We start from the raw sequence: 17032 nt of genomic DNA, 5'->3' as shown, positions 1-17032 counted from the left end.
TTTCTAATACCTTATTTTATTCTTAAAGAATTTATAATTAATACTCTAATGGTTGAATAATAAATCTTATAGCCACGTAACATTCAAAATGCTCATGTGTATGTGTTTTACAGATGTGTTCTACTCCCTCTACTGGGAATGAAGCCTCCCCAGCAAAGCCTATACCTGCTTGTTGATTCTGTTGATGAAGGGTGTAACATTACTGAAGGTGAACAAACGTCTACCAGCTTATCTGGGACTGTTGCAGAACTTTTAGCTGGTCACCATGAGTTCTTTCCACCATGGCTATTGCTTCTCTGTTCTGCCCGAAAGCAGAGTAAGGCTGTTACTAAAATGTTTACTGGTAAGCATACTGCCATCCTCAAATGCTTTTCATTAATGCACTAGTTTCTTAGAGGGAAAGGAATGCAGTTGAAAATCTGCATGTTGCATTTGCTCCTTCTATCAGCTATTCTCTACTGTGCCTTTTGAAATTTATATAAAAAAGCCTTAGCGTGTTTTTAAGATCATTTAAACATTACCTTTTTTTCAAGATTCTTTTCCTAAGTTCTTTAGTAAAGGTTAGGAGTATCTCATGCCATTATTTGCTGCTATACATCTTGGGGCTCTGTTTATTATGCTGTTGTATCATGATCAGTTTAAACCTTTTTCTGATGTTTCAGATTACAGTCTATATAATACATAAAAGTACACTATCAGAGTTTCTTTTTTTATTTTTTTATTTTCTCTTAATTTTTCTTACTTTTCTTTATTTACTACCATAATAAAGTTGTGGTTACTCCTATTAGATTATGTAACACACTCCTCTTTGTCTTGTGGGGAAAAAAAAGGAGTGTAAAACAAGGACCTGTCACAGGATATATAGTGTAATTGGAGAGACATTAATTAAGTTAATGGTTAATTGGTCATATAACTTTTGAGTAGTTCTATACATTTTACAGTATGTTGAAATCTTACTAGTTTGTTAAAATAATTTTCTATAATCTGCTTTATTCCTTCTTTCAGGTTGTCCCTCTTCAATTCCTTTGCTACTAATGGCAGCACTTTTGGTTTCCACATATGGCATTCTTTTTTGTTGTTATTGATAAAAATGTAGTTGGTAAAAGTTTAGTAATTTAAATGACAATAGCTAACACTTATATAGCACTTAGTATGTCAGGCGTGGGTAAAGTAGAAGCCCCTTTTGGCCTGTGTCACCATTCCTTTCTTTTCCTCATTAGAGAAAACCAGTATTATTAACTTATTTTATATGCTTTCAGCTCATATTTTATATTATGTATGTTTATAGTTTACATAAATGAAACACTGCATACACCACCTTAGCTTTTACCACTCACTAGCCATGTGACTTTACACAATTTATATTCTCTGTGCCTCTGTTTCGTTATCTATAAAATGAGGATTTTAATATTACTTTTCTTATAGGATTTTTGTAAGGTTAAATGACAAATTACATATGAAGCACTTACAACAATGCCTAATACATAGTAAGTGCTTCAGAAATATATCGTTGCTATTATTATTTCTCTTTTTTTTAGCAAACATTATTTTTGAGCCATATTCATTATAAATGCGTTTCATTGGTTTTAATTGGTAGATAGTACTCCTTCCCATCAATAAACCTTCTATTATTTTTCCATTATCCTTTTCATGGACATTTACATCATTTTCAGTTTTTTGCTGTTTCAAAAATGCTTCATGAACATATTTGTTCATGTATTCTTGTCCACGTGTACTGAAAGTTTATGTTATAAATATAGACTTGTAATTGTTGGATTATAGAGTATGTATATTTTGAACTCCAGTTAATTTTCTTTTTTTTTGAGACATTCATTATTTAAAATGTTGGGCTGTATATAAACATGACCACCTCTCTGTTCATGGTAGATGCGGAATTTTGAGGTAAAAATATAAGGATATTGCTAAAGGTATTAATACATATTGTCAAATTGCCTTCCAAAAGGATATATATCATCATATTCCTGCCTGAAAATGTTGAGTGGTTTCTTTTTACTTGCGCCAGTATTGAATTATGTCTTTTTTAAATTTGTCAATGTGATATGTGGAAAATACGCTATCATTTTTATTTGTACTTCTTGTTTACTGTTGAACCCTTTCTCCCTTATGCCTGTTTCATCAATTTGCCTTTTTTCCATGAAGTTCTACTATCTGACCTTTATGTTTTTATTGGGAAGTCAAAGTTATTTTCTTACTGATTTTCAGGGCTTTTATTTGATATTTTTTCAATTCTTTGCAACTGTTTTCTTCAGCTTTTTAAAATTGTAATGATTATTTTGAAGTATATTATACGTAAACTAATGTATTGTCCTTTACTACTCTGTATTCTTACTTTACCTTTAATGATTTTGCCCGTATAGAATATTTTTTACTAAAAGGTATGAAATAAAGCTCTAACTTAAATAATTTGTAAAACCATAAATTTTCTCAGCAATTTATTGACTTCCTTTACAATTACTTGGTGATATTTTTTTCATCATACATTAAGTTTGGGTGTGTGTAGATATAGATATGTCTGTGTGCTATTACTGTATTTCTAAACTATTCATCTGCTCTTCTAAAGTATCTGTCAGCATCATTTTGCAAATAAAATACTGGCTTAATGTTTGTAATTTTCTTGTACAATTACTTCCCAGCCCTCTTTGCCACCAATATTATTATTTTAAATTATATATTTTTACTTGTATTCCTCTAGGTTGTAATAATATCATATTTTAAATTATAACTGTCAGTAATATAAGCCAAAAAAATTAAGATTTTGATAAAATTGCAATTTAAATAAGAAATAATTTGTTTAAAATATGCTTTCTTTCTACTCATAAACATAGCATATCTGTGCATTTATTCAAGTTTCTCCTTAGATTTTCCAGTTTTCCTTCTATGTGTCCTACACATATCTTTCTGGTTTTTGCTTATGCTTTAAGTTGAAATGTATGAGTTTCAAGCTGTATGCATTCGAAATTATCATCATAGCCATAAGATCTTTACTATGTCTAAATTGGCTTCATCTACTCATATCTGAGGATTAAGCCTTTGGAAAGAGAGTTTTTACAACGTTTCTGATGTATTCACCATACTGATCATTAGCATTTTCATTAATGGCTTCAGATTAATCTAGTGAAAATCACTTTGGCACTAAGCAGAATTTTGACTACAACTAGGGTATCATCATAGGCTGATAGTTGTTAGGCCTTGTTATGGGACTTAAATAACAGCCTATTTCAAAACATTTTGTGCACAAAAAATTAACCTTCCAATATTTTTTAAAGATTATTTATGTATTTATTTTATCTGATTATAAAAGTAATACAGGCTCTATTTAGAACATATTTTAAATGAGAACATACACAAATATTACACCAGAGGTAAAATAATAATTAAGCATTCTTAACACATTGTATTAAATTCTGTATATGTTTCCCTTCCTAGTTGAGATCATGCTATATATCAATTTGATTTTCTGCTTTTTAAATTTAACATTGACAGACCTTTCAGTGTCACCATATTGTCTTTTTAATGACTATTTAATGCCTACATATTTTATTTGTATATTAATATGCTGGCATTTGCTTAAATTTCTTGTTAGGTTTTATTTTCATATTGCTTATCCTCACAGGTTCTTCATGATGATAAGTAATTTCAGTAAGCATCAATTTATAAATATTGGCACAGATCTTCATTTTCACTCTGTTTTCACCAGTACTACGTGATGCCATACCCTGACAAATAATTGAAGCAAGAATAGAAAATAATAGAAATGTTTCAAGTAAGAATAGAAAAGTTCAAGTAAGAATGAAATAGAAAAATACTTCTATTCAAGTAAGAATAGAAAAGCAATAGGGAGGTAGGTGGTCCATCATTTCAGTAAGTCATGTTTTTATTCCCCTAGAAGGTTTGATTATTTTTCAACCCTATCTTATGTTTAAAAGTGCTTTGATGGCAATCTATTGTGTATGTTCATAATAGGAGGATTACATGTGTATTAGTCAGAAGTTATAATTTTAAAAAGTAATTATTTTCAGTACCTTAATTCAAGATATTTAAGTTGTTGATTAATAGATATTCTTAATCCTGTTTTAATGAACAGATAACTATTATTGATAATGAACATAATAATTTCTTCTGTCTAAATTTCATATTATTAAGTATTTAGATTGGGGGAGATTTATTCTCTAAATTATAAATTCTTTGTAAGTTTTCTTTATGAAATTCTATACTTTCTTATAGAATTAATCCTGTGTCCCTAGTCCCACCTCTTTATTCCCCTATCAAACACTTGAGTTTTCTTTCACAGCTTTCTATTCTTGTTCCTATCTTAATGAAAAGAGCAAACTTGAAGTCAAACAAAACAATCAAAATTCTGATTTATCACTTTCTAGCTGTGTTACTGTGAGCAATTTATTTAGCCTTTCTGAGCTTTAGGTTCCTCATTTTTTTAAATAGAAATACTTATCTCACAGGCTTAACAGACAAGTTTATATAATGAGTGCTTAAAGTGCTGCGTTAGAAATAGTTGACTCTCAGTAAAGGTTGCTCTCTTTTATTCTTTTCTGTAGAACCATTCCTGTTACTGTGGAGTTTCCGTCTTAATAATCTCAAGTTCCAATCATGACATCTTAGTTAATTAGATTTAAATTTTAGATATTTATTCATAATGTTTTATATGATCTTTCATGTAAATAAGTAATGTAATATAAAGTATTACATAACTTCAGAAACTTTAAAACACTATATAATGTAAGATAATATTATTTCTTAAGTAACTTATTTTATTAGCAATGTACTAGGTATTTCCCTTATCTAACTTAAATTTTTAAGTGAATTGATAAAGCCAAAAACAAATGGACACACAGAAAAAGATTTGGAGGCAAATCATCTCACGTCATTGGTAAATGTAGATTGCTGTAAATTTCTAGGTATGTTTTTAAACCCTTCTTTGGTGAGGAGTGACTTTTTCATAATTGAAATTTATCTTCTGAAATTATTTCTGTTAAGGATTTAATAATCAATTGTGCATGTATACATATATATGTAAAATTAGATTCTATTTTTATATAGATTTAGGGCTATATAAATCTATATACAAAAGGCTGTATTAGGACAACTTTGTTATTCATATTTCATTCTTGGTAGGTTGTTTTTTTCAATAACTGTCCATTTTATCTACATACTTAAAGCTTAGTATTACAAAATTGAATTCATCAACTTTTTCTCCAGACCTATTATTTGTCCTTCAGTGGTCTCTTTTTCACTCCTGTTGGCAGAACCGCAAGTTAATGTCAGCTTCAACTCCTCCTTCTCTCTTTAATTCTCCACATTCACCAAATACTATAGAATCTAGCTCTGATTAAAAATTCCCAAGTCCATCATGTTATTTTTGCTGCTGCTGCTACAACTGCTGCCACCACCATGGGTGTTCAGGCTCATAGTGATTTTCATCTAGAGTTTATCACCGCCTCTTTAAAAAAGGTTTTTCCTTTAGTTTTGACTTGCTCCAGTTCTTCTTTAGATGTTAGAATATTCCTTCAAAATGCAAATCTGGTCATGTTAGAGACTTGGTAAGTTCATTCACTCAGCAGTTTTTTGTTCTGTAAGATGAATACACAATTATCTAATAAATTCATATCTGTACATCATAATGTCATCTCCCTTTAGACAGTGAAATTATGGCTTCCTTTAAAGAATTTAAAATGAGTTTAAAATAGCTATAGCTAGCATATTTTTAGGTTGGTTTAAGTTTTATTATTTATTTTACAGTGCTGAAGTTTTTTTACCATAATTTGGCCAAAAGGTTGGATCTTAATTGGTTCAAGCTATTTATTGATGGTCTGAGATTTAGTTATTTTAATTTGATAAAATGTACAGTAATGTAGTTTAAAGGCAATGACTAGATATTCTAATTGTATGTAAATACTCAGTTACATAATTAAGACTAGTGTACATTCAAGTGTATAGGTGAAAATATAAATTATTTATATGGAAAAGATTTCATAAAAAGAAACCTTACTTGTTATATCCCCTGCAACTTTTTTTCCTAATCACTTGGGAGTTCAGATAATGTTAACTGGGTACTTTTATGGTTATGTAAGACTGTCTGCGTCTTAATTAGTATCTATTACAATGGAGTTGAGAGAGGCACCAAGCTACTAAAGGAATAAGTAGTTTGATTTGTAGGTAGGAAAATGAAATTTTTCTGCCATCGGTGTGCTTTTACAGAAAGAAAAGAAAACTGTTTACAGACTAATAGGTATTAATTGATCTGCTTATTAGTATTAATTTATTAATTGATTTATTTGTTTGTTAGTTTATTATATGTTGAAGACATTATCTTTGAAGATATGGTAACTTCTATAATCCTTTTCAACTGACGACATCTACTTTTTTATCTCTTCTTTAGGTTTTCGAAAAATAAGTTTAGATGACCTTCGGAAGGCATATATTGTCAAGGATGTTCAGCAGTACATTCTTCATCGTTTAGATCAAGAAGAAGCTTTGCGACAACACCTAACAAAAGAAACTGCAGAGATGTTAAATCAACTGCACATTAAAAGCAGCGGATGCTTTCTTTACCTAGAACGAGTTTTAGATGGAGTTGTAGAAAATTTTATTATGTTAAGAGAAATTCGTGACATCCCAGGAACTCTAAATGGCTTATATCTCTGGCTATGCCAAAGACTTTTTGTAAGAAAACAATTTGCAAAGGTTCAGCCTATTTTGAATGTGATTCTTGCAGCCTGCCGACCTTTGACCATAACGGAATTATATCATGCAGTATGGACCAAAAACATGTCGTTAACTTTGGAAGATTTTCAACGCAAGTTAGATGTCCTCTCCAAACTTCTTGTTGATGGACTAGGAAATACAAAAATACTGTTTCACTATAGTTTTGCAGAGTGGCTTCTGGATGTGAAACACTGTACTCAGAAGTATTTATGTAATGCAGCAGAAGGACACAGAATGTTGGCCATGAGTTATACCTGTCAAGCCAAGAATTTAACACCACTGGAAGCACAAGAATTTGCCTTGCACTTAATTAACTCAAACTTACAATTAGAGACAGCAGAGTTAGCTCTGTGGATGATATGGAATGGTACACCTGTTAGAGATTCCCTTTCTACTTTAATACCCAAGGAACAAGAAGTACTGCAGCTGTTGGTTAAAGCTGGGGCTCATGTCAACAGTGAAGATGATCGCACATCATGCATAGTTCGACAAGCCTTAGAAAGAGAGGATTCCATTCGGACATTATTAGATAATGGAGCTTCAGTAAATCAGTGTGATTCAAATGGGAGAACATTATTGGCTAATGCCGCATATAGTGGCAGTCTTGATGTAGTCAATTTACTTGTCTCTAGGGGAGCAAATTTAGAGATAGAAGATGCTCATGGACATACACCACTCACCCTAGCGGCTAGACAAGGACATACTAAGGTGGTTAATTGTTTGATTGGGTGTGGAGCAAATATTAATCATACTGATCAAGATGGTTGGACAGCATTAAGATCTGCTGCTTGGGGTGGCCATACTGAGGTAGTTTCTGCACTACTTTATGCTGGCGTAAAAGTGGATTGTGCAGATGCTGATAGCCGAACAGCTTTGAGAGCAGCAGCATGGGGAGGACATGAGGATATTGTACTGAATTTGCTACAACATGGTGCTGAAGTGAACAAAGCTGATAATGAAGGTAGAACTGCTTTGATAGCAGCAGCATACATGGGACACAGGGAGATTGTGGAACACCTCCTGGACCATGGAGCAGAAGTAAATCATGAGGACGTTGATGGCAGGACTGCACTCTCTGTAGCTGCACTTTGTGTGCCTGCAAGTAAAGGACACGCATCAGTTGTTAGCCTTTTAATCGATCGAGGTGCTGAAGTAGATCATTGTGATAAAGATGGCATGACTCCACTGCTGGTAGCTGCCTATGAAGGACATGTTGATGTGGTTGACTTACTTCTAGAAGGGGGAGCAGATGTAGATCACACAGATAACAATGGTCGTACACCCCTCTTAGCAGCAGCTTCTATGGGTCATGCATCAGTTGTAAATACACTTTTGTTTTGGGGTGCAGCTGTGGATAGTATTGATAGTGAAGGTAGGACAGTCCTCAGTATAGCTTCAGCACAAGGAAATGTTGAGGTGGTACGTACTCTACTGGATAGAGGGTTAGATGAAAATCACAGAGATGATGCTGGATGGACACCTTTGCACATGGCAGCTTTCGAAGGGCACAGATTAATATGTGAAGCACTTATTGAACAAGGTGCTAGAACAAATGAGATTGACAATGATGGACGAATCCCTTTCATATTAGCTTCACAAGAGGGTCATTATGATTGTGTTCAAGTATTATTGGAAAACAAATCTAACATTGATCAAAGAGGTTATGATGGAAGAAACGCACTGCGAGTTGCTGCATTAGAAGGGCACAGGGACATTGTTGAATTGCTTTTTAGCCATGGAGCTGATGTTAACTGCAAAGATGCCGATGGTAGGCCCACACTTTATATCTTGGCTTTAGAAAATCAACTTACAATGGCCGAATATTTTTTAGAAAATGGTGCAAACGTAGAAGCAAGTGATGCTGAAGGAAGGACAGCACTTCATGTCTCTTGCTGGCAAGGCCATATGGAAATGGTGCAGGTTCTGATAGCATACCATGCTGATGTCAATGCTGCAGACAATGAAAAGCGCTCTGCTTTGCAGTCTGCAGCCTGGCAGGGCCATGTAAAAGTGGTTCAGCTTCTAATTGAGCATGGTGCTATAGTTGACCATACATGTAACCAAGGTGCAACTGCACTCTGTATTGCAGCCCAGGAAGGGCACATTGATGTTGTGCAGGTCTTATTAGAGCATGGTGCTGATCCAAACCATGCTGATCAATTTGGACGCACTGCTATGCGTGTTGCAGCCAAAAATGGACATTCTCAAATAATTAAATTATTAGAAAAATACGGTGCATCTAGTTTGAATGGCTGTTCCCCATCACCTGTTCACACAATGGAGCAAAAACCTCTGCAGTCAGTGTCTTCAAAAATGCAGTCATTAACAATTAAATCAAATAGCTCTGGTAGTACTGGTGGAGGGGATATGCAGCCTTCGTTACGTGGTTTACCTAATGGGCCAGCTCATGCATTTAGTTCTCCTTCAGAATCTCCAGATTCTACAGTTGACCGGCAGAAGTCATCACTGTCAAATAATTCCCTAAAAAGCTCAAAAAATTCATCTTTGAGAACTACTTCATCTACAGCAACAGCTCAAACAGTGCCAATTGATAGCTTTCACAACTTGTCATTTACAGAGCAAATTCAGCAGCATTCATTGCCACGAAGTAGAAGTCGACAGTCAATTGTTTCCCCATCTTCCACAACACAGTCCTTAGGACAGAGTCATAATTCACCAAGTAGTGAATTTGAGTGGAGTCAAGTAAAGCCCAGTTTGAAGTCAACTAAAGCAAATAAAGGGGGGAAATCAGAAAATTCTGCCAAGTCTGGATCAGCTGGGAAAAAAGCGAAACAAAGTAATTCTTCACAGCCAAAGGTTTTAGAATATGAAATGACTCAGTTTGATAAAAGAGGACCTATAGCCAAACCCGGGACTGCTGCACCACCTAAACAAATGCCAGCAGAATCTCAGTGCAAAATTACGATACCGTCAGCTCAGCAGGAAATTGGTCGATCTCAACAGCAGTTTCTTATTCACCAACAAAGTGGGGAACAGAAGAAGAGAAATGGAATAATGACAAATCCAAATTACCATCTTCAGAGCAACCAGGTTTTTCTTGGTAGGGTTTCAGTCCCACGAACAATGCAAGATAGAGGGCATCAGGAAGTGTTGGAGGGATACCCTTCCTCAGAGACAGAATTAAGCCTTAAACAAGCTCTGAAGATTCAGATTGAAGGTTCTGACCCTAGCTTCAACTATAAAAAGGAAACACCATTATAGAAGGTAATATTTTGTCAACATAAAGAGTAAAAAAAGTATAGTTCCCTCTACTTGGAATGCTCTTTTCCCCGATCACAAGGCCAATTCCCTCAGTTAATCTCTACTTGGATGTCATCTGGGCCAGACCTTCCTCATCACCCCTTTACATTGGAATTCTCCTGCCTGTAGCAGTCCTTTCCCCCTTTCCTGCATTATGTTATCCAAAGCACTTACTATTTAAAATACTTGAGATGTTTTGTTTATTATATTTATTTTTCTCCTCTGTACTAAAAATACAACCTGTGTGAGTTTAGGGATTTTTATCTGTTCACTACCGTATTTCATGTACTTGGAATAGTACTTGGACCTATGGTAGTTTCCCAGTAAAAATTTGTTGAATAAGTGAACAAACGAATGAATATACTACTTATAGATCCCAGATTAAGAAGTCTTTCCTATTCAGTTATTTCCTCCTTTTAAAAGAATTTTGATGGTGGCAGAGGGAGGGGCTGTTTCACACTCATCTTTCTGGTTTGAGTACAACAATGTCTGTAGCACTTAGTAGATAGTAAATATTAATTTCATTCCTTTTCACCCAGAAAGAAGTAAAAAACTTAGTAGAAGGTATTTTTTATGATCTCTTGATAATCTTCCAAGTAATGTTTTCACACCTAAGGCATAGATGTGAAGAATGGTAAATGGATGTTTTTGCAATATTGGTATTTAAGGAACTTTATACCTAGATAAAATAGTCATATTTATTAAATAAAAATATTTTTTTTTCCTCCCCATGACAAAGGATGCTTCGTTAATAATACAGGGGACGTTAGTAGGAAAATAGATATGAAAGTTTTATATTTTAGATGCTTTTTCAGAAGCACATTTCCTATGTTGGAGATAAATCTGAAGATTTTATTAGGGATCTTTCCTAGCTTACACTGCAGCTATATTTATCCCACTTTGCTTAATGACTTTTCTTCCTCTTAACAAAATTATAGTCTTTCCTTTTTGCTGCTTCTGTCTTTGTAAATATATTTTAGGAATATAATAGGTGAAATACTATTAAAGATAAATTCCCCATATCTTCTAATAATAAACAGCCTTCAGTGTGAATCTAGGGGTGATGAGTCAAATATCATTCAAAAATAATTTGAATAAAGTAGTTAATTCAGTCCCCAAATGCAATTTGTTTTTAAAATAATTAGTTCTGATGGTACATCGTTTCAACTTTCATGATATCTGTTGTAAAGGCAAAGTATAAATACATATTAAAAATGAAACACCTGAATTAAGGTAAACATTTTGTGGAATTTAAAAAGTGCCTTATAAGTTAAATAATAGTTAAGTCTACTATGCGCTTTGCATGGTAAATATATAGATAAAGATAAGTAGAGGTAAATGTATTATATAAAGTTTTAAAATGATATGTAGCTCTATAATACAATGTAGAAATTAATTATTTTTTTTTAACTTTTACATTAGTTTCCTATTCTGTGAAACAGAAGACATTGTGATGGAGTGGTTCTTCAGCTACTGGATGAAAACATGCCTGTTGTTTTGCTGGGAAAAAAAAAAAAATGAAGAATGTGATCTCTGCAGTACAGTTACCTTAATTACTGTAATGTGCCTAAATAGTAAGGCTGCCTTCTCAATGTAACCCTCTGTGCTTAAAAAATTTCATTTTGTGTGCTTTGTATTCACTACACAGGAATAAGCACTTTTTTAAAATGCAGATACATACTGCAGTTCCCTGATAAAAGCAGAAAAGAAAAATTGAGTATTTTAAGTTAAGATTTGATTTAAAAATGTGCATGTGCCATGATCAAATATATATGAAAAGGCAGTGTTCCTTGTATTTATTTTTCTTTTTTTTTTTGTTTTTGTGGCAAAAGAAACTTAAACATACTGTTTTAGTCACATTGCATTGTAGTGTATGGCCTGTTTCTTGTATCTTTAAAAATGTTACTCAATAAAACAAATCTTGCAACTGTTCTATGTTCACTACACCTTCAGCATTGGATAAAAATCAGTTTCTATATAAATATCACATTGAAAAGAAAAAATGATTTCTTGGCAGATTAAAAAAATACTTTGTAGTAGTTTAGGGAGCTGCTTTAAGTAGTTTAAATCTGGATTTTCCCAGTAGAATTCTTCTCATCTGTCGCTAAACATGTCAGAACAAACAACCAACCAGTCTGTAGGCAGAACAAAGTCCGATTTCATCCACTGGGATACAATTTCACCTTCCATTCACTTTGTCATTCCACCTCTAAGAAGACAGACTATCATTCCTGAGGCATGAAAATTCTCAGGGACAAAGCCATGCCTCAGTCGCATGTGTGTGCAGAGAGAAATGCACCTGTCTATCTAAGGGTAGATTTTTGATCCCTGAATAATTCATTGACTAAACTGACCTCTTCCTCCTGGCTAAATAAATTAATTTTGCTGGCTTCTGTCTCAGCTGTTTCTATTTTGTAAATTGCTGCATGACCAAAATAGCCCCACTCAAAATCAATTGGATTAATTTTAATGGTTTGGTTGGATGAATGAGTATTCTTGATGAATATAAAATGTGCTGTCCTTCACAGATGACACCGCTCACCTGTCAATCATAGCACGTGTACTTTTTATTGTGACTTAATAGTGATGGATTTGCACTTTTCTATCCTCATACTCTTTCCTGTTTTCTTCTTTGTACATTTGCATGCAGGAGGGCTGGATGCCAGGGTTAAGAGAGAAATTCATGACAAGCAAGGTAAAATAGGTTCAAATGAGCATGTGACCCACAGCCTTAGTCTCCTTACTCTTAAATCAGTGGAGCTATAGCTTAGATGGGTCGTTTATATGTCTGGAAAAGTAGTCATAACAGTTCAGAAGCCAAGGTTGTGAATTTGATCTTAGAATGGGCCTGTTAATCTTATAGAACCCAGAAATTCTGTTCTTTTCATGTACTGTTGATAAGGAGGAATGAGGAAAGAGAATGTGGAGATTCAGCACAAAACCATTGCTACTTCTAGAACAAAATCTTTAGAATATGTCCTAGTAACAAAGGTCAGTAATGTCATCTTCATATATGAAGGACACATGTGATACATTGTTCGTGGAAATAGAAATGTGTTATGATAAATGTTTCACTTGAATCTTATTGTAAGGCTTTTCTTGCTTTTATTTTTTAAAGTCAGCAAAACTCATTTTGTCTGTCTATGAGTCATAGTGAGGACTACGAGATAAGATGATAAGTTCAATTGATATTAAGGTGACACGGCAATATTAATAACTCAAATGTGAATGTTTCAAGTATTGAATTCTTGTCCCTATGGGACATTTATTAAATACACTTAATAGGACTCTTGCAAAGTAGCCTTAAAAGTGTTAATGAGTCTATTAATAAATATGAACACATACTATTATTAGAACCAACTTTACTCATAAATACAGTACATTTACATTACTGTAGAGGATGAAGCTCTAATTTCTATTACATGTATTTTTCTTTAGAAAGAGAACCCTGAAAGCTGCCAGTTTTTCTATTAACTTTGAATTATTGAAATTGTATTTATTTAATTTTATTGTTTTTACAAAATTGCACCTTGTGTCCAAAGGGCAAAGATATGACATTGCATAAGGGATTTATGTTTTTCAAAGAGCTAAATGTTTTCATATCCATACTATATACACTTGAAGCAGTTGGTAGGAAGAGAACCTATTGGAAAAATATGATTTTCAAAAGTATTCCTCGGGATGTTTTTATATAAATTATGTTTGAGTATAGAACATAAATGACTTTGAGTTAGGATAAGGATGATAGGATGGGTGCTGGAGATGCCCTGCTTTGCTTATTTGTTTCTGTGGGGGATTTAATACTATAAATGAAAATGGCTTCTGCTCTATTAAAAAGTAAAAATTGTCCTCCAAATATAAAACTCCTTAATAGATATTTTTGAAATTAGAATCTTTAAATTTTATAAATCAGCTGTTGCCACTACACAACTATGATGGCATGTGGTTATAACATTTTTATAACATTCCGTCTGTGTCTATTCCCTAAATATCATGAGTTTATAATAAGGAAAGTGATAAAAATACAGTAATGAAATAAAAATCTGAATGTTTCTAAGAAAGGTTTTGGAAGGAAAAATGACCTGAAATCAGTGCGTACTGCGAAGTACAGCGAATATTTTTTGTTCTTTGTCTTCACCCTCACCCTCACTGGAATTCTCACCAAAAAATAGTTTGATACTTAAAAAAAAGAAGTAAATACTTTTCTCAATATTGTTTTGGCTATGCAAATATTTGTTTTGCTTAATGTCCTCCATTTACACTTCTCAGCAAATGTAGTTGCAAACAAATGCTTTCTTTTTATTTTTCCTTTGGTTTGGGGTATGTAAATAGCCTAAAGTGTACATTGAATTTCACATTGTAAAAGTTTTATTTTATCCCTTGTATGATATTACTCAAAAAAATCCCTATGTATATGAAAGTGCATAATAAATATATTTGCTTTACAGAGAAAATCTTGTTTTAATTTTGTCCTTGAACCAGTAGAACATGCATGATATGCATAGAGTATAAACAACTATTGTTTTAAGTTATTATCTTAAATACATCCTGAGCAAATGAATTTGGAACCATTTTGCAAAGAAGAAAGTGAAATGTAACACTGTCCAAAGGAAGGTAGAAAAACAAAAAGATCTAGTGTTTGTCTTCCTAAGCCTTCTTAAGGACTTAATGTTCTTTCCCCCCGCCCCCTACGACTGATTATATACTACATCACACCATGTCAGGTTTTGTGCCTCTGAGAATTGCAGTAATCCAATAAATTTTGTACGTGTGTGCTCCTTGATCATCAGAATATTATGGCCATCTTATGGTGGATATTTTGGGAGTTTGTTGCAAACATGGACATTCATTTTCTAAATAAAATTTGTGTGTTTCTTCACTCAGTAAACTTGAGTCACTTCTTCATGACCTCTTTCCCCTACCAGAACACAGCATACACACACTGTATGTATACACACACACAAATGGCTTTTTAAATTTGTGGGTTCCACATCCCTGGATGCAACCAATCTCAGATAAAATATTCGGAAAAAAAAAAAAATTCTAAAGTTCTGAAAAGCAAATTTGCTGTGTGCTAAATACTACCTTGAGTCCACCTGAATGAAGTGATGTGTAGGCATTGTGTTAGGTATTATAAGTAATCTAGAGGTGATCTAAAGCATACAGGAGCATATGCGTAGATTATATATAAACACTGTGCCATTTCATATAAGGGACAGGAGTGTCTGAGGATTTTGGTATCCAACAGGAATCCTGGAAACAATCTCTCCATGTTTACTGATGAATGACTATCCTATTACTCCAAGAGAGGTTTCTAAAAAGGCCAACAAGGTATCTTCTGTTCAATAATTTCATGAATATTGTAGTGTTCTGCAGTTTTTTTATGTTTGTTGAATTAATATAAATCTTATTCTAAAAAATAATATGACAAAATGTGTTTAAACACAAATATATGGTATACATAGAAGAATTTAAAAACAGACCGGTAGCTAAATAAACTTACATGGAGTTTTCTAGCTAATGGTCCAAGGAAATACACTATGAGAACTTGGTGATGACTAATGTTTTCACTTCTTTGCTGTAGCAGTTGGAAGGATTCCAACTACAATCATCCCACCGTATCCTGGGTGGATTGGTTCCAGGAACCCAGGTGGATACTAAAATCTGTGTATGCTCAAGTCTCACAGTTGGCCTCCTGTATTTGCATATTCTGCATCTCTCCAATATTGTATTTTCCATCCACAATTGGGAGAATCTGTAGATGCGGAATCCGCAGATAGGAAGGGCTGAATGTAATAGTGGTGAGATACACCCTGAGGATTATGTTGTGGAATTTCTGGGAAAAAATCATTTATTGTGCAAATATTTGAGCTAATCTTAATTCCTAGAGATAGCCTCTGCTTGCCAGTCTTGCTGTTATAGTAAAATTGTAATTATCCAATTTTAAAATAAAATTATTTGAAATTTACTGCATGTTTACATTTCCACTCTTAAATTCACACTATTATTACCACACTGGCAAAAGTTAGCTAAGTTTTGAGGGCTGGATTCTTAGAAGAATATATTTGTAAAGTTTAGAAGACCCCTGTATGTGTATATTTTTTACTTATTATTGGTCTGGATGTGTGAACACTGATAATGGTATATATCCTGATAGAATTGATGCCACATTTTAATGGCATCAATTAAATGGTCTGTTACTCCCATTTCATTTGTAAACTTACATTGAATTCTAACATAGATATTTAGGAAAAACATACAAATCCTAAGTTGCTATGCTATAAACTTTTACAAATTGAACAAACCTATTTATCACCTGGATCAAGTTGTTGGCTATAACTATAATCTGAGAGACCTACCTTGCCACTTCCAGACATTACCCCCAAGAAAGAAAACCACTCTTCTGACTTTCATTACCATTAGTATTAACTGGTTTTGTTTTGTTTTGTTTTTAACTTTACATAAATTGAATCAAACAATATGTCCTTTTTGTGCTGGTTTCTTTCCCTTAACATTATGTTTGTGAAATTCATTTACACAGTTTTGTTTGTCCTTTTTGAATTGTTGCACAGTATTCCATTGTGTGAATATACCATACTTTTTAAAATATATTTTACTACTAATGGACATTTGGATTCTTTCCAGTTTGGGAGTCTTAAGAATACTGCAGGTAATAATAGTCTTGTACATATATTTGGTATCCATGTGCATACATTTCTTTTTAATAATATGAATGAAATTACTGGATTTTAGGGTATGTGTATGATGAGCTTTAATAGCTAGTGCCCAGCAGTCTCCTCAAATGGTTTTATTAATTTTTACTCTCTATCTTTTACGCTCTACATCTTTACCAACATTTGATATTTCATTTTCTTCTTTTACTTTTCTTAATTCTGTTTGGTTCTGTACTAGCATTACATTGAGGTTTTAGTTTGCATTTCCCAGATGACTAATGAATCAGCCACTTTTACATACGATTTTTGTCCATTTGGATATCCTATCTTGTTGAGAAATTTGCACATTTTTTTCC

General features: G+C 33.3%; 1 protein-coding gene across 2 annotated transcripts in view; it reads left to right on the top strand.

Annotated features, from left to right (window-relative positions):
* The window catches only part of ANKRD50 (ankyrin repeat domain 50), a 45468-nt gene extending 30587 nt beyond the window's left edge, over positions 1-14881 (top strand). Inside the window, exons 3-5 of one of the 2 annotated variants that reach the window (XM_025386351.1) lie at positions 114-343; positions 6416-9966; positions 11425-14881. In XM_025386351.1, the coding sequence (XP_025242136.1) occupies positions 114-343; positions 6416-9963 (3778 nt within the window). In that variant the 3' untranslated portion in view covers positions 9964-9966; positions 11425-14881. The remainder of the gene's footprint in view (positions 1-113; positions 344-6415; positions 9967-11424) is intronic. The other variant, XM_025386352.1, reaches the window with a different exon arrangement.
* Positions 14882-17032: the final 2151 nt, after the last annotated feature.

Source organism: Theropithecus gelada, chromosome 5 (assembly GCF_003255815.1).
Source record: "Theropithecus gelada isolate Dixy chromosome 5, Tgel_1.0, whole genome shotgun sequence".
Taxonomy (NCBI): domain Eukaryota; kingdom Metazoa; phylum Chordata; class Mammalia; order Primates; family Cercopithecidae; genus Theropithecus; species Theropithecus gelada.
Note: the sequence above shows the minus strand (reverse complement) of the source record. Positions and strands in the feature narration are given on the sequence as shown.